We start from the raw sequence: 18020 nt of genomic DNA on the forward strand, positions 1-18020 counted from the left end.
GGTTACTAAAAAATATACATGCAATTTGACACATGCCTCTGTTTTGTGCTGCTGTTGGACTTAAGCATTTCTCATTCTTGGCAACTTGAAGGTGTGTGGATTTCAACTCCCAGAATGCTGGTTGGAGAAGAAGTCTTCACCTCTTCAAATTGCCATGGTTGAGAAACACTGTACGAATCATTGCAGAGCTAACTGTGCATCGGAAGTTGTTTTTCTTCGTGTTTTATTCCTTAACCATTGGAAAAAGAAGCAAATGCACAGTTAGAGTTCGTGTAATTAAAATTATGCATCTGGACAACATATATTTACATTCCACTTAACTAATTAAAATACTTAGTAATTACACATTTCAGCTATATGCTAGCTCTTCTTCAACTCTCCATTTATGAGTAAAAGTAAGAAAGCTACTATGAATTAGGCAAAAGCGGGCCTTTGTACCATTAAAAAATACCATTTTGCACCAAAAAAATCTTAAGTTCTGTGCTAAAATCACATTAATCAGAAGACTCATGTATCCTTTAATAAAATGCTATAGATTTATTCCAAATTGTGAGCACTTTTTAAAAACTGAGGCATTTAGCTGTATGGTGTCTCTCTTAAACTTTTTCTCATTCCATTTAATTTGAATTTGAATAAATTTTGGACCGGAGAATAGAGTATCATTTTTAACTCTTTTTTTCATTCATGCTCATATATAGATTGTCAGGCTAATATATAAGCTTATTTTATTTCAGTACTGGTGATAAAAGCATATATGCCCAGCCCTTGAAAAAACAACAATATTTTATGCATTTAACATTATTTGCACTTTTGCTTTTGAAAACGTACAAATCTCTTGCGATTAACATGAGAAAATTGGAATCCACCTTGAATGGTAACAATTCTACTAAGCTCAGAGTCAGCATAAACCTGATGATAAAGCCATTTTTATTAAGACTACTTTCTGTGCCATAGTTTAGCATGCTGTTTCTCAGCCTTGGCAAACTTTAAGTCAGGGGTCTCCAAACTTGGCAACTTTAAGACTTGTGGAGAATATCTGGCTGGAGAATTCTGGGTGTTGAAGTCCAGAAGTCTTAAAGTTGCCAAGTTTGCAGACCCCTGCTTTAAGTATATGGTCACATATTGGCTGGAGAAGTCTGGAAGTTGAAATCTACACATCTTAAGAGTTGCTGAGGTTAGAAAATACTGACTTAGCAGATTCAGTGCTGCAGAAGTACCTTTGAAGGGTTAATTTGCTTGAGCAAATGGACACAGCTGTGACCTCTTAGCTCTGATCAAGGACAGATGGAATGGAAACCCCTCAAAGCCAACCCTCTCTCCTCTCCTATTTCCTAAGCAGAGTGGGAATTGCTGGTTCGGAGTGCCCTCTGCTGGCCATAATTAGTTAATGTCAGGGCAGGTCAGGACATGGAGGTCACAGAAAGTGAGGCTTGGGGGTGGGGAGAGGAAATAGGCCAGCAGACTGAAGGGGTCATGGGTTAAGATTGCTCCGTCTGTTCCTGCAGCCTTTATAGTATGCAGCACTTCCTTACTGAACAGAGGAAGTGGTCCCAAAATTTAGTCTAAAATGGACTTACTAAAATGGCATTACTGTTCAGTTCACATGACGAAACTAAACCGGCTTTGTTCTTGAACTGCTTGTGTATAAGAAAGAAATTTAAACCTAAGAGGTGGAGACTTCTGGGCCTTATGAGCGCATGGTTTGAGCAGGGTCTTCCCAAGTATGCCAAATGACCGGGAAATGAAGTGTAGAAAACTTCCCACATTTTCAATGGAAAGCAGATGGAGGTTCTCCAAGGTTGATGTTGCTTTTTCAAAAGCACTCAAATCCAGAATAGCCAAAAGCAGATGGGTGTCATTCTCAAACTAGTGCATTGGAGTAGAACCATGGATTCTCATCTTCCCAGCCTCAAGGGACTGAAACTTGTATTTTCAGCAATGTGACTCTTACGTTTGCAGACTGTGTTATAGCAGAGTAATATCTGCTAAAACTGATCTTTTAAATTGCTTTTACTAATTTTATTTTTTAAAAATAAAATCTACTCAGATAATAATTAAAATGTTTATTAAAATATTTTAAAAGGGTAATATTATTTTGGTGCTAATTGTAGAAAAGATATGTAATGTAAAGAGATCACCTTGTAAAGAAGTTGAGAGAAGGAAAAGTTATCGACAGATAAAGAGTTATATTTCCGGTGTTAGGGCTGGATGATAAATTTCTTTTTGTCTGGGGTCTCCCAAGTTAGTTCTCTGAAGACATTTAACGCTGCTTCTTTCTCCCACTTGTAGCCTGAAGATATTGGTCAGTCACCAATGGCCTCCATGCCTGATGGGGACAAAGTAGACCTGGAGGCATTCAGTGAGTTCACGAAGATCATCACCCCTGCCATCACCCGTGTGGTGGATTTTGCCAAAAAACTGCCCATGTTTTCAGAGGTAAGCAAAGGATGGCGAGCAACGAGAGAATGGAGGAATTTGATTATTTGGTTGTGAAGTTTTGAACTTCCAGAGAATTTCTCCTTACATTCTTCTTTTATCATAATTAGAACTATTTTTGGTTGATTGTTAGGAAGACATAGGAATACAGTGTGTGTGTGTGTGTGTGTGTGTGTGTGTGTGTGTGTGTGTAGTGGCATTCAGCTTTGTTCGGGTATTTTCCCACGCCATTGTTGTGCTTTTAAAGTTGTAGCAAGCGTTGCAGAATCTCATCTGCCATCATCAGGCTTCTGTATAGTATGTATGCACTATATAGTATGTATGCACTATACAGAAGCCTGATGATGGCAGATGAGATTCTGCCGAAACGTTGCTACAACTTTAAAAGCACAACTACCATGACGTGGGAAAATACCCTAACAAAGCTGAAATGCCATACATGTAAGTACCAAAACTTAAGAATATATATATATATATGGCAGATGAGATTCTGCTGAAACGTTGCTACAACTTTAAAAGAACTACAACGACGTGGGAAAATACCCGAACCAAGCCGAACACCATACATGTAAGTACCCATAAAACTTAAGAAAACATATATATATATATATATATATATATATATATATATATATATATATATATATATATATATATATATATATATATATATATATTTATATTTATATTTATATTTATATTTATATTTATATTTATATTTATATTTATGATTGGTCGCTTAATGATATTTCAAAGTTACAATGGAGACCCCTCCCCCAAAGATACTTACAATCTGGTTCTGAAGTTACAACAGCTACCACCCTCTTGGAATCACATGATCATATTTTGGATGCTTAGTAACCAGCCCCTATTTACAGGCTTTTGCAACGTCCCATGATCATGTGACCACAATTTATGTTTTTGTAGAAAACTGGTCTTCCATTTTTTCAACAAAAGTGCCCCAGAGTAAACAATGGGTTCATGTTAATGACTTAATGACCACTGCAGAAAAAAAGATTGTAAAATCTGGTGACTTATTTTAGGACCATCATGATTTGTAACCATAATGGGCAGGCTTTATTATGATTATAAATTGAGGAATATTTGTATGCTCACATTATCAGTATCTTTACATGCCAACTCTCCTCTCATCAAGTCCTGGTCTGAAAGATTTTGGTCTTAATAGGTTTGTTTCACCAGCCCTACTTTGGTCATATACTTTACTTCAGCTCTTTACATACACAAGAGATGATGGGGTATTATGAAGATAAGTGTCAAGTATAATCAGTTCGTCCTATGTCTGCAAGGTTAAGGGATGATCTAAATTAAAGGAAAATGAAATTTCATAAATATTTATCTCACAGTATCAAATGATGTCCCTCATTTTCCACAATCTTTTACGGAATGGCTCGTGAATCACTACAAAAGGAATAGCTTTTGTTACTTAGAACGCATGGTAGCCCGAATAGATTTTGCTTAGTTTTGTTAAACTTAACCAACCAAGAAGATTCTTCAGCTATAGTAGATTTGCTTTCAGGGATACAATCATATTGGCCTAGTTAGCTGGGCATATCATGATGTTGTCATATCCAGTTTGTGATTCCTGCTTGATTGAAATCATTTTGTACAGGAGAAATCCTTAACTAAAAGAGAGGGAAAATATTACACTGAAGCAGCAGATTGGCAAATAGGAACTCCAGGAAGTATTGAGAGTAGAGGGGCATTTGAAGAAACATTTGAGGGAAGGGGGGGGCCTTAGCCGTCTGTTCATTCCCAAGGTGGACAAATGATTATGATGGTGATAATAATGATTCCAAATTCCTGTATATCACCTATTCCAATATAAAGAAATATACCGTCAGTTTACACCAGAAGGTCAATAAATATAACAGATGAGACAAGTTAAATAACACCCATAGTCACCCAGTCCCAGCGGCAGCGGCAGCCATTATAATTGAAAGATTTTCTGGAACGATACCATTTTACCGTATCTAAATGCCATCAAGATAGACTATAAACCTGAGGGGTGGGGGAAGAGGCGGGGTGTTCTGAAGTCATAGAGCTACAGTGGGGAGTCAACTGCCTTGAGTCTCTTCCCAACCTTCAGCATGAAGGGGATGATTCTGAAGGCATCAGGAAGCCACAGCATAAAGGCAGCACTTTGACCAGTACCTGGAAACTCACTGGCAACCAAGGCCATGCCGCAAAATCATTGCTGTAGCCAGTGATTGCCGGCAACAAGGGTCCACTGTGTTTTGACAATTTCTGAGTAGCCTTCAAAGGCAGCCTCAGTTGAGGTCTAAAGATGGTTCTCCACTAACTACAGTAATTGGGACCAGAATGTCCATCTCTAAGCAATGCAATATTAAAGCATGACATCACATGAATGCATTCCTTAGCGATGGCAATCTCTACACTCCGGATTGCTGTTGTTAACTAAATCCCACCAGTCATTAGTTGAGGACCCAGCCTTATCCAAGCCATTCCTTCCCAGCCCTTTGCCATGGTTAAGTAAGAGCCTGCCTCCTCTTTAACCCACGCTTCCATCTGCATATTTCCCCTCCATCTCTACCCTTTTAGCCACCTATCTACCCAACACTGACAGCTGCCACTGTTTTTCAGCCCTGCCCAACACCACTCCACCGTTCACACTATTTATTAGACGGAACCTCCTTTCACACTGCCTTGTTTCACCCTAGTGCAGCCGAAGCTTCTTCCCCCCCACACACACCCAGGACCTCCATTGTGCCCTCCCCAGGGCGTTGTTTTGCACAAGAATCCCAGGGTGTGGAAGAAGGCTCCAACCAGGAAAGATATTATTTCTCACTGGTGCAACTTGGGCCTTTTTTAATGTGACAGGCAGGCCCTGGGCAGAACATGATTGACTCGCCAATGGAGAGTATGCAAAAAAGTCCCTGGATGCACCAATGTGAAAGAACACCGTGGCCGTTATGGTAGAGGCATACAGTATGGCATGCATGGGAGCAGGGAACAGAACCATGTGGTGGGTATGCAGGTTGCCAAAAGTAAGACTGAGTTGGGCCAAATTTTGTTAAGGACCAACTGAAAGTCCCTTCATTCAACAACTGAGCAAATGGATGATTAACGAGGATTACCTGTATTGCAGTAGTTTAGCCTGGAGATGATAAGGGTGTGGGTTGTACAAATGGAGAACATCAGGTAAAGCTACACTGAGTCCTTCCCTTAAGTAATTAATGTAGTTGGGCCTCCTTCATCATACTTTCAGAAAACAAATTTTCTGTTTTCTTCTTTTAGTCTTATTTAATATAGAGAAATTGAGTGGGTGGGTTTTTACAGCATGCTAAGACAAAGACAGGATTCAAGAACATTCTGAACCACCAACATCATTTTATTCTATACTAATGTTCTGTAAAATTATGATTGTATTATACAGCATTATTGTTAACAGTGTAAAATATCTTCTTTGAGAATTTCATACATGATGGCTTTAGATTAAGTGAATTAATTGCCACAAACTATCTTATTATGCCTGCAAAATGTTCAGGCTGGATAAATAAGCCAAAATTGGAAACCAGGGACTTGGTCACAAATGCAGGAGAGAAGGAATATAGTCTCAGGCCGTAAATTGTACACTTTTGAGAATTTATCATGCAGTAACCTGTTGTTTGTCGATGGTCTGAGAGCCATCCTGGGAGCATATCTAACTAGCTGAGGGTGGCAAATTTCAATTAGCTTCCTGGTGAACAGAGCCAGCTACTAAAAGAACAATTCCTGCAAATAAGTGACTTTCAAAAGAAGCATTACATTTCCTACCACAACTAACTTCTGGCTCTTGGTTTCCTGCTACTTTGACCTAGAGAAGTGTGTACTCTTTCAATTTCTGGGTCCCACTATTGATAGCACAGCCACTCCTTGTCTTTGCATATTAAGAAAATACACCAATTTTCTCACCTAGAAAGTGTGTGTGTGTGTGTGTACACACTCACACACATATATATATATGGGAGTATATATGAAAGCCATGCATTCCGGAAGCCTATTATGATCCTGCTTTTCTCTGCCTTTAGCTGCCTTGTGAGGACCAGATCATCCTTTTGAAGGGCTGCTGCATGGAGATTATGTCACTGCGGGCAGCTGTGCGTTATGACCCTGAAAGCGAAACCCTGACACTCAGTGGTGAAATGGCTGTCAAGCGGGAGCAGCTGAAGAATGGTGGCTTGGGCGTAGTATCAGATGCCATCTTTGATCTGGGAAAATCCCTCTCTGCCTTCAGCCTGGATGACACTGAAGTGGCACTACTCCAGGCTGTGCTGCTCATGTCCTCAGGTATGTGTAGGGGATGGATTATGCTCTCAGTATGCCCCTTAAGTGATTGGCATTATTCAAGCATAGGTGACTCAAACCAAGGCTGAATATAGCTCAGTATTATCCCTGTTAATTATCAATAGCTTTGTAAGACTTCAGATTAAAGTTGTACTTTGCGGAGAAGGTAGAACTTGAACTTTTGGCTGCTTGTGGGCTAGGATCTTAGCTGCAACCTTTCCTTGAGGTCAAGGATGGGCAACATGCAACTTCGGATTTGTCAATGCCTAAGTGAGGCCATGACCATCAATAGGTTTGTATTTGTAGGTATATTTTTTTCACAGTTTTTCAAATCTCCAGCTACAGCAGAATATGTGTCACATTTGTGGAATTGGGTGGGGGGGGTGCTGTACCTGGCTAGTGAATAGTTGGAGGATTAAAAGGATATTAAATAATGAAGAAGAAAGTTAATTTAATGGCTTCAGTCAGTCAGTTGTAGGATTAGTTAAAGTGGCCTTTGGATGTGTTGAAAAATTGAATTCAGGTTGGATGTCATTAACTGGACTCATCATTATGTTCAAGTAAGAAGGTTGCACTGAGAAACCAGAGAGGAAGGAAACATGGTAAGTTTAATTTGAGGGACATCTTGAAGATAGTATTGAGTGATTCTGAGTGAAAAGTCATTCTCGTTATATTATGACTGTCACTAAGCAACATTTGATAGAATTGCTTATTGACAGTCATAATATAACGAGACTATTATTGGATGCAGTCCCAATAATAGTCATTAGGTGAGGGTTATCTGTATTCTTTTCCTGAAGGTCATTATAACATAGCTGTAAGCAGTGAGCAAGGGCCACTTTTAATCTCTGGAGATACATAGAAAAACTCTTCAGATACATAGAAAAACTCTCTTCAGATACATAGAAAAACTGTATATCTAAAACACTAGAGTAAGAATAGGGAACTTTAATCCTTTGGGCCTAAAGTAGCCAGTCAGGCCAGTTCCTATAGACTTTGACAAAGATCTTATCCTGCCTCACAAAGTCTTTGTCTCTTCCTGCAAGCTGTTGTGGTTAGCCAGCAACAGGTGCGGACGATAGAGGAGAGCGAGGACTCAGATGAGGGGCCAGGACCATTAGGGAGTGGACTGCTGCCTTCAGAGATTGTGGGGGCTGGCAGCAGTGATGAGGAGGTTCCCGAGGAGCCTGTGCCAAGTGCGCGTGCACGCAGGATTGATCGTAGGAGAGAGCAGTTAAAGCAGCACAGGCGACTCAGGAGTAAGGCTGCAAGGTAATGGCCCGTCCCTCAAGAGGCTAAAAGCCAGGTTTGTAGATGTGTTCTTTGCAGAAGGCAAAGACGCTCTGAGACTCAGCCTCATGGACATCATAGTTATTATTTGAAAACTCTTGGAAATTAGTTCTTATCTCTGGGTTTTTGGCAGCCTTAATAAACAACTTGGCAAGGCTCTTGTCAGAGCTAATTAGTTAGAAGCAGTCTTTTATCTGTGAAGAAACAGAATTTGTTGATTAAACCTTAAAAGGTGAGGGCTGCTGCCTTTTTCTGGTGTTTGCTGTTTTGGAACCAGGTTGGGTCAAAACACAAGCACATTTGTGGATGCTCTCTTTTATGGGGGCAGGGGAGCAGAAAAAAACCAAGGAGGTTGAACTTCAGGTGCTGTGCTTTGCCCATACGGAGGACACAGTTAATTCTAACCTGAGCAATGACAGTTTGGCAGATTTAGTGAGTCAGAAAGATAACTTGGGATTGGGACAACACTTGGTTGGTTGCAGAGGGGCAAATTTACACATGCAGCTTCAGTCTGCCTTACGTGTGTCCTCTTTTTTATTTGTTTTGCAGATCGCAGTGGGCTTATTTGCGTTGATAAGATTGAGAAATGCCAAGAGACCTATCTGCTGGCATTCGAACACTACATCAATTATCGCAAACACAACATTCCCCACTTCTGGCCCAAGCTCCTCATGAAGGTGACCGACCTGCGCATGATTGGGGCTTGCCATGCCAGCCGCTTCCTGCACATGAAGGTGGAATGCCCCACGGAGCTCTTCCCCCCACTCTTCCTTGAGGTCTTTGAGGATCAGGAAGTTTAGGGCATGAGGAGGGATGGAGGGAGGGTGGCAAACACAGGGTGGCGTGGGTGAACTGGGGACATGGGGCAATTTGGGGCTGGGGCGATGTCTGGACTTGGGTTACAAGGCCCTCACCTCATCACCTCGGACACAACAGATTTTCATTGTTTTGTTCTGTTTTGTTGTTTTCATTTCTTTTCTTTTTTTCTTTTTGTTTTTTGTTTTGTTTTTCTAAATATTGCACGTCAGCATCAGTGAATCCCCTGGATAGGGGAAGCAAGGGCATCCTTGGCAGGGGGTGGGCCGCGATAAAAGTCAAAGCTATACAAAATCTGGGTTATGAGGTAGACATGTGCAGTAGCCAACACATTCTTTGTCTAGGCAGATTTTTTTTTTTTAAAAAAAAAAGTAATAATAATACAATTCCCACCTGCCCCCTTGTTATGTCCCCTGTTGTCCAAAGTTATCTTTCTAGGGTGAAATGTCTGTCCTAAACTTTAACATAAAAAAGAGAAAAACAATCCACATATTGTTCTCTTCCCCCCTCCCTCCAAAATGCTTTCGCCTTTCTCCCCTTCTTTAAAGAAAAGTTTTCTGCCTCCCTCCACACATCCCCACAACACTGGAAACAATTGGCACCTCTTGAGCCCTGATCAAACCTCTCTCGTTTAAATGGACTTGATTACCAATATATATAAATATATAAAGATATATATATATATACCTTCTTTTGCACATAACAGTCCCAGGAAACGTCAGAGTGTGTTTGGTTGTTGTTTTTTTCTTTAAGAACTTTAGCATTTAGTTATCCTCCCTGGGAGGCTAAAATCGAAAATGCACTTTTTTTTGTAAAAGAAAGAAAGAAAGAAATGGAACCGAGAGAGAGAGAGAAAAAGAGAAATCCTATTAAATTATTAAGGGCAGGTGGGAGGAGGAAGGTCACAGATGTTTTGCAAAATAAAATAAAATAAGAATAAACCTAAATTGAGGCTGAAGGTCCACATGTGAAGGACAAATGCACTTTGAGTGAGATAAAAATCCTTCCCCTCGTCTCCTCCCTTAATAGAGAAACAGATGACAAGATCTATTTTATATTGCTTTGAATGGCACTGCAGGGCTTGCTTCTTAAGAGGTGCCTGCTTTGTGTTCCAGTGTTGAGAGGTATATTCATCAGCCTTCTTCCTTGTCCCAATGCCCTCTTCCCTCCCCAAAGCTTCAGCCAATCTACCTCCATGTTCAGCAAGGTGGGTGGATTAAACAGATTCCCACCCACACCTGCTGCCCCCTCCCACTGGGCTTCGAAATGGCCCTTGCTAATTCTTTGCACACGCTTTCCCACGCCACGTGGCGGTACACTTCTTTCTGCACTAGTATTCTTGCTGTCCTGCTGCACCCTCCCTTCAACGCCCTTCTCTCTGGGGAAGAAAATAGGAGAAATCCTAACCCTTCAATGCTCCAAGAGAATCAAAGTTAGGTTTCAATTCTTTCTTTCTTTTTTTATGGGGAGAAGGGGGAATGGCACTTAGCAATACAGAAAACATGAAGACAGTGAAATTAATGGGGACATGGCACACACTGTAAAACCCAGGATTGTACAGCCTTTCTGTATTAAGAGGTTGTAGGCTCTGCATAATAACTTCTCTTTCTCCTACAGCATTCCATGTCCCCCTGCACTTCTGAATTACTGGCCCTTTTGTAGTCCCAGTTGTATCTGTGCACGTGGGAAGAAAAGGTTTCTCTTAAAAGGCCTGTTGGAAAGGTTATCCTGGCCTGATTAAGTCTAATTTTCCCTTTCGGACGGGTGTTTGATCAATGAAATAATATTCAAATGCACTTCCTTGCACAAAAGGAGGATCATTCTGCCTAACTTGAACTGTCATGGGCAGAGCAATGCCCCAAGCCTCAGGTTGTGTGAACTGTATCAGAGGTGATCCAGTTGGGAACTTGGAGGCAGGCTACCCACATTTGTAAAACTGAATTGGCCAAGCTGGTAAGAGAAAAAACACCTCAAGTTTTTCAAATTAGGTATTGTTTCCATTTGATTTCAGCTTTTTTTTGTTGTCATTATTTAGTGTTGTGCTTATGTGGTTGTAACTGGTTGTTGGAAAATAGAACCTCTGAAGTTCTGGCCAGAAGTTAGCTTGATGAGAACATCATTTGGAGAAGGGGAATATGGTAAATTTTGATCAGGCCTAACAACCCCATTTTAATAGCCACCAGCCCTGCCTTTTATCCTGTACTTTTGCCCCTTGGCTGATGCTTGGGGAAGGTGGAGCAATTGGTACATAGGGCCATATTTGACATGGAACATCCAGTTATGAATCCCCACTCTAAAGATTTGCCCTTGGAGGAGGTATTTCTAAAGAGAAAAACAAAAACAAGATAACAACCACCAGCTTCCCGCTTTCTTCCTGTCTTTTTCACCTTTAATGTAAGCCAGACTGTGATCACCTTAATGCAAGTATTTTGGCACTTAACACTGTTAATAGATCAGACTTCTCTATCTCTCCTAAACTGCTTTATCTGTGATAGATCCATTTCTTGTCAACTTAATAGCCAGACTTTTTTTTCTGCAACTGTAATATGATGTTACTCGGGAGAGGGATATATTTTTATTCCCCCCTTCTTTTGTTCTTTCTCTCTGTCACATGATTTCCGTTGGAAAAAAGAAACCCTTTACCTCTTACCTCATTCAAGACGCCGTGGGAAATGTTACACGTTGAGTTGGGTGCATGTTGGATGTATCATCTGAAGGTTCAGAGGCCGGCGCATGGAGAACTTAGCTCCAATTTAAGCTAATATACAGAATATATATATATATATAAATATGTATAATTTTTTTTAATTGAGAAGAAAAATCTTTGTACGGGTCTGTTCACAAAAAAGAAAAGAAAAATCACACAAACAAAAATTTGGGTTGGAAAAACATAATACTTCTTTTGTTTGTTTGTTTGATTTTTGCTTTGTTTATATCATCTTTAAGTGACATGGGGTTAAATGGGGAAGTAATTGCTGGCTTGGATTGAAGCGAGTCTGGGATCCTAAATGCCAGCTATCATACTGGATAATATTCAAGGCAATGCCTGTTCCCCAGTCATCAAATGTGATGTTGAATACAGATCTTAACAGTCTCATGGTTTTTTTTTCTTTAAAAAAAGCAAGTTTCTAACTTGTATGGCAGTAAAGACAGTTTGTGAAGCCCAATGAAACCTCAGAACAGACCTTAAGTGGGATTTTCAGTGGTGTGGAATACATCTCTGGTACAAAAACAGGATGCATTATGAAAAATAAGACCACATTTGTGGTTTTTCTTCATTATTCCATTTTTCTTAGAGCAGCATTCAGCCTTTCTTGATGTGGGAGTTAGATGTTTGTGTTTAAAGTGCAGAGGAAGCTCCATGCCCAGTTGTTGTTCCACCAGCTTCTTTCCCCAAGGAATAAAACTGGGTCCATGGAAAGAATGTATCTTGAGAAGATGCAGAAGTTTTGCCTTGAAAATATGAGCTAATCCTGGGTTTCTTTGAGGGAGAAAACTTTTTTGTTCAGCTTAGATGTTGAAGAAACTTGCCTGAAACTATCCCCAAAGCCTCATATCCATGCAATAACAATTTGAAAAGCACCCAAAGATGAGGAACTTTATAGTCTGATTGGCTAATTTCAAAGACTGGTGTTTTCTTATTTTATTTAAGTCATAACATGCTGCTCCCTGTATACCTACACAATATGCACACAGCTTATTAGAAACTTAGGTTCCTTCATACTTAATCCAGCTCTTCTGAAATTAGATAGTTTACTCAGACCACTTAACGCTGCCTGCTGCAACCCTCATTGTTCTGCCCTTCTCTAATACTACCCGCCCCTTCTAAAATCTGTATTGGTCCGATGAAACAGGCTTGCAAGTCTTTGGTAAACAGTTCCCCTCTTACATTAATCTTCCCTGTGCAATAAAATGAGGTATGTGTGCTTGTGTGTACGAGAGAGCTGTATATATTGTGTTTGTTCCTGTGTCTGTGAGAGACAGAGGTTAATTAGGCTGAACTCCTCTAACCAGAAGGGAATCCTACTGAAATCACTGGATTTGCTTCAAAGTGGCCATTAAAATTCTTTTGCTAGGCCCTGATCTTATATCTTAAAGGTTTGATTGAAAATACCCTTTTTGGACTTGAATCAAAGACTCACTTTATGGACATAAGTTTCTGCCTTAAATGGAAGCAGACCAGTGTCCTCTGTAGCTCAGTATTCTCCCCTTGGGCGGGCAGCAGTCCCCAATGCTTCAGGCCGTTTCCCTCAGCGATGGCACCTGAGAGCCAAGCAGAACGAGAGGCTGGAGAGCAGTGAAATGAAGCGATCTGACTGTTTGGGTTTCTGGCAATTCAGAATCCTCCGCAAAAGGTAGGGCTGCATTTTTCATGGAAACATCCTTTTCTGCTCCCTCATTCAGAGAGTGAAAGACATGTAGGGGTTTCTATGAATTGAATGCGGGACCTCTCTGGTGCCATGCAAGTGTTCTGCCATAGAAGTTTATATAGCACTTATCCACGTAGGTTTATATAGCACTTATTCACAAGAACAGCCTTTGCTTAGTTCCGGGTTGGAGATTTTGACAGCTATATCTGCTTTTGGTGGTGCAATTGGGTAAAGTTAGAGCATGGAAACTATTATCTCGAAGGAGTATTAGGTAAGGGAAGCACAGTATTTGATTAAAACAGGAGGAATTGGTTGTGATCCGTAGGTACCTCTGTGCTGCTGTCCTTGTTTTGCTTCAGGAGCCCAGAGCTCTCTTCTGTGCTAAGATCATCACAGTTTAGTAGGTTTTTAAATAGTGCCCAGTGTTAGTATAACCATCCAAAGCAGCTTCCCCCTTTTTATTGATAGACTTTTTTTTATACAACCATTACTCTTAGCCTACTGCATTATTCTTAGGCTGGCTTCATACGTTTTGTTAAGATACAATGTGATTTTCCTTGATTTTAGCTTAGCATGTTGTATGAAACTTAGCCATCTTTTTAAGCCATAGTTCATGGTTTTGCATGTTTTATGAACTCAGTTAATTTATTCATTAAATCATAGTTAAAACATATAATGTGTGAACTCAGCCTTAATCATCTGCTTTCCCACTATGCAAGACCCATTCTTATTCAGAATTAAATATGGATGCTTCCCTGTAAGGCCGTAAGGTTCCTTAGCTTTTTTTCAATGCTTTCTTTCCATGACTCTTCCAGTGGAAAATTTTTAGGAATTTCTACAGATGTGAGTAGTAGGAACTAGCTTTCTGGCCAGAAAAGAGTTACAACAAAATCTGAAAACTTAAACTGAAACTCGCTGAATAAATAAAATAGAGCATTAGCTATCCGTTTGTGACTCCCACCCACTGGTAACTCCTGCACTGTCTTTCGACTTTATGTAGTCTTGTTAAACAGTCTTGTTAAAACAGCAATATGCTTTTCAGGCAGGAGCCCTTTTCTACTTAACCATTTTCCAGTTGTATTTTCAAAACCAATCTGTTACTACTGCAATAGTATTTCAGCACCACATCCACCCACTGTCCATGATTGGACTGTTGGCATACAACTGTTGTAAAGAAAGAAAACAAAAAAACTCCTTAAGTTTCTATGCATCTCGGGGATTTGGCTTGAAATCAGATCTCTGAGATGTGTATTTTCTAACTGGAATATTGAATAAATTTTGGCAAGGAAAAGACATTCAGAATTATCCATGTAATTAGGAATTGAACTCAACTCAAGCTACTTTTTATCTTTTTATACTCTCCCCCCATCTATTTATTCATTCCAAACTGAAAAGATTTTAATGCATCCCAGATATCACAGAAATGTGTCAAAAGGTTTTTACTGGCTAACTAATTTTCTATCCTTATTCATATTTCATTTAGGGAGAGGTACAGCTTTCACTAATGTATCTGCACTACACAAAGCTGGTTAGTATTCCCAACCCATTCTTATCCATTTCAGAAATTGAGATGCTTTGCAAGGTATGTAATTTCTAAGCCTCAAGCATGTTTATTAGCATATACCTTCCATACTGGCACTTTTCTGTTATGAATGAGCTGCTATTGAGTTGAAGGTGATCACATAAACAATGTTTTTACTGAATCGACACATTCGGTAGTTCTTAGGATAGCCGAATGTGTGAAATCCTCCTTGGGTGAATGTAGCATCTGAAAGAGTTGAGTGTTGCTTGAGGGAGATTTGAGGTCTTTAGATGCACATACACAATCAATTCAGTTGTAAAAGGAGTTTGAAACAATATCAATTCAGTTAGGTTAGAAATGAATGTAAATATAAAACAGAGTTGGACTGATCAGCTAAAAAATATCTAATAACCAGCATAAGGGCAGGTTGAAAAAGAATCAGCCATTTGAAATTCTCTTCTTAAAGAATTACTTCTTTTTGCTCACTTAAGATGGAATGTTTGTCCCAAGCTGGCACCTACTACAAATGTGGCTAGTGTATAAAATATTTCTGTATCTTCTTTTGGAAGCAGTGAATCTGTGGCCATTGTGCTTCTTACATGGCATTTTGAAAATTTCTAAGAGTATTCCAGGATGCTCTGCCCACTTATTTAGGCCAAGAAATCCTGCACAAATAAGCATGAAGAATGCCTTTTCTGAGGAATTTTCAAAAGTTGTTGCTTTTTTCTGCAAGCAAACTCTAGCCACTTTGATGAGTTTTCTCCAAAGAAAATCAGAATGAAATTATTAATTGGCTCAAACATCTGGATTGGTTCTAAAGTTCAGCTTCCATAAATTCCATTTAATTGAGTTGAAGCCAAAGTATTGTGGACAAGATCCCAAATAAATCCTTTTTCAGATCACTTTTTAACTGATAAACTTATCTTCAGCCTTAATTTTATACCATTGTATTCCAGGCTGTCTAAATTCTCATGGCATCCAAGTGAGGGGCTGTTGCTTCAAAAGAGAGAGTCAGAAAAACAAGATTCTTGAAGCCGAGCATTCTGCAAAACTTTACAGTGTTTGGAAGGTCTCATAATTCTTCTTATTTTCAGTTAGAATAAGAATAAGCAATACATAAAAAATAAAAAGCTGATTTTGACCTAAAATAACAGATTTTAAGATCTTCTTCCCCAGCCTGCCTGCCAAAAACGGTTCCGGTGTATTTGACATTCATGCCTCAGGTCAGCCCCTTTATTCTCTTTTCCTTCCCTGCTTTCTCACCCACAGATCAAGGAGCCCCAGCTGGACAGTCTCAGCTGAAAGACACACATTATTTCCTAGTGCTAGTTCTTGACTTAATTTGACTTACCTCAGCAACCAGCCTTTCAAGTTCTTACCCCAAAATCTGCCACATAGTTCTTTAAAAGATAAAAAATAAACCTCTGGAGGTTAATTTCTTTTGATAACATTGAACTACATGGTAATCCTCATTTATCCCTGGCAATTTGGTTGTTAAATGAAGTGGTTGTTAAGTGAAACGGATTGTGTTTGCGATCTTATGTCAGTTTCCTTTGCTTTACAGACCTGCAAGGTTATAAATGCAAGGATTAGTTGCAAGGATTAGTTTCAACACTGTCATAACTGTGGCAGTTGCTAAACAAGGACTACCTATATACTTCTGCTGCCTGCAAAGGGCTGCAGAAGCTATGGCTTTCTTCCCATTTATAACGCTCCTTGCCAGGCTGAAAAAGTTTGCATAGGTACCGTAACAAATCTGTAATTTCCCCCTTAACCTGGAAGCCTAAAAAAACAGATCTCACATAATCCTCCTATCATTACCTTATTCCAAATCCCACCTTCAGTTAGAACTAATACCCTTCCTCCCTTTTTTTTTTTTGGGAGGGAGGTTGAGATGAGTTTGCTTTACTCCCTGTACTATATGTACTATACAGTAGGTACAGCATCCTCTTTGCCAGCCCAGGGCCCTAACAGATTCTTCTTCTTTTTAAAAAAAACTTGGACAGCATAAGAAAAATGAATGCCATCCAAAGGCAAGTTATTCTGCACTTGTAGATTGAGCAAAGGCACAGGTCGTGAAACAGTTTAGACATTGTGGTGCTGCCAGGAGACCCTGCTGAGGCCAGAGCTGGTCACATGTGTATTTTTTTTTTTAATCTCAATGGGTATGTTATTCTGACAGTTGGTGGTGTTCCTACATAAACATCTTCCTGGTATATGAGAAAGATACACTCTGGTTTATGGTGATCCCAGATGAGTTCCTAACACCCTATCAGCATTGGCTCGTGTCTAAATGTGTATGTTTTACTTGTGTAATAATGAAAATGAGGCACTTGTGAATCTGCAGTGTAAATTATCTCAGATGTATGGGTGTCTAATCTTGTGGTTTTAAGCTAACAAATTCTGTATGTATTTTAATATTTTTAAGAGGTACAAACATATCTAGTACAAATTTGTTTCTCTACGAAAAGGTCCCTATCTCATACACACATGCCAGTGTGTCTCTGCTTTTATCATGCCGGTTCTGCATTCCCTGTTTGTTCTTTCCCATACTAAGATTATATTCCTGCTGTGCCTGGCTGAATATACCTAAAAGCTAGAAGTACTGAGCCTTGCCTATTCTCTGGGTTCAAACTATTCTGCCAAGCACTTGTGGCAGAGTTGAGGTATATCCTAAATGTGTTTCTGTATGTTTGCAAACGTTTTCCTTCTCACTGTTAACCTTACCTCATTTTCCCCATTCTTGTTTGTTTCTGTCTCAAACATGTTTGTCATTTGGCCTCACTTCAGTAATGTCTCATATCCCCCCATCTTGTCATGGCAGCTGAAGTACCATTCAAGCCCCAGTGCCCCATCTTGAGGTCAGTTCTCTACACTCATCTTTCTAGAAGCCTTAACAATATTCTGTAAGTTGCCAGCAAGGACACACTTTCACACATCAATCAAGTGAACAGTCTGTTCAGCATTTGTACTTCTGTAAATATTTTATATATAACCCAACTTGGAAACTAGTTCTGCCTTGAAAAGGTGTAACTGGAACATCTTATCCTTGAAATCTACAAAGCATGTAAAGATGCCCCTGATTTATCAGAGAGGAGGGGAGGGAGGATAATAATTCCCCATTGCCTTATATCAAATAGTACAGCCTCTATAAAATAGTATTTTGGTACTCTATGAATTTCCCACACATACTGAACTTCAAGATGTAAGATCGGCTTTATAGTCCTGAGAAAATAGTCACAAATTGTATTATATTGGATTAAGGAGCCTAAACTTATTTA

The 18020-nt window shown here is 39.7% G+C and overlaps 1 protein-coding gene across 6 annotated transcripts in view; it reads left to right on the plus strand.

The window, feature by feature from the left end:
• Positions 1 to 11736, plus strand: part of THRA (thyroid hormone receptor alpha) — a 177555-nt gene extending 165819 nt beyond the window's left edge. For all 6 annotated transcript variants that reach the window (XM_087945604.1, XM_087945607.1, XM_087945605.1 and 3 more), the window contains 3 exons: positions 2290 to 2436; positions 6486 to 6744; positions 8581 to 11736. In XM_087945604.1, coding sequence (XP_087801730.1) covers positions 2290 to 2436; positions 6486 to 6744; positions 8581 to 8831 — 657 coding nt within the window. In that variant the 3' untranslated portion in view covers positions 8832 to 11736. The remainder of the gene's footprint in view (positions 1 to 2289; positions 2437 to 6485; positions 6745 to 8580) is intronic.
• The last annotated feature ends 6284 nt before the right edge of the window (positions 11737 to 18020 follow it).

This window comes from Notechis scutatus, chromosome Z (genome assembly GCF_049901735.1).
Source record: "Notechis scutatus isolate UNSWTSFEM ecotype Mainland chromosome Z, rNotScu1.2, whole genome shotgun sequence".
NCBI classification, from domain to species: domain Eukaryota; kingdom Metazoa; phylum Chordata; class Lepidosauria; order Squamata; family Elapidae; genus Notechis; species Notechis scutatus.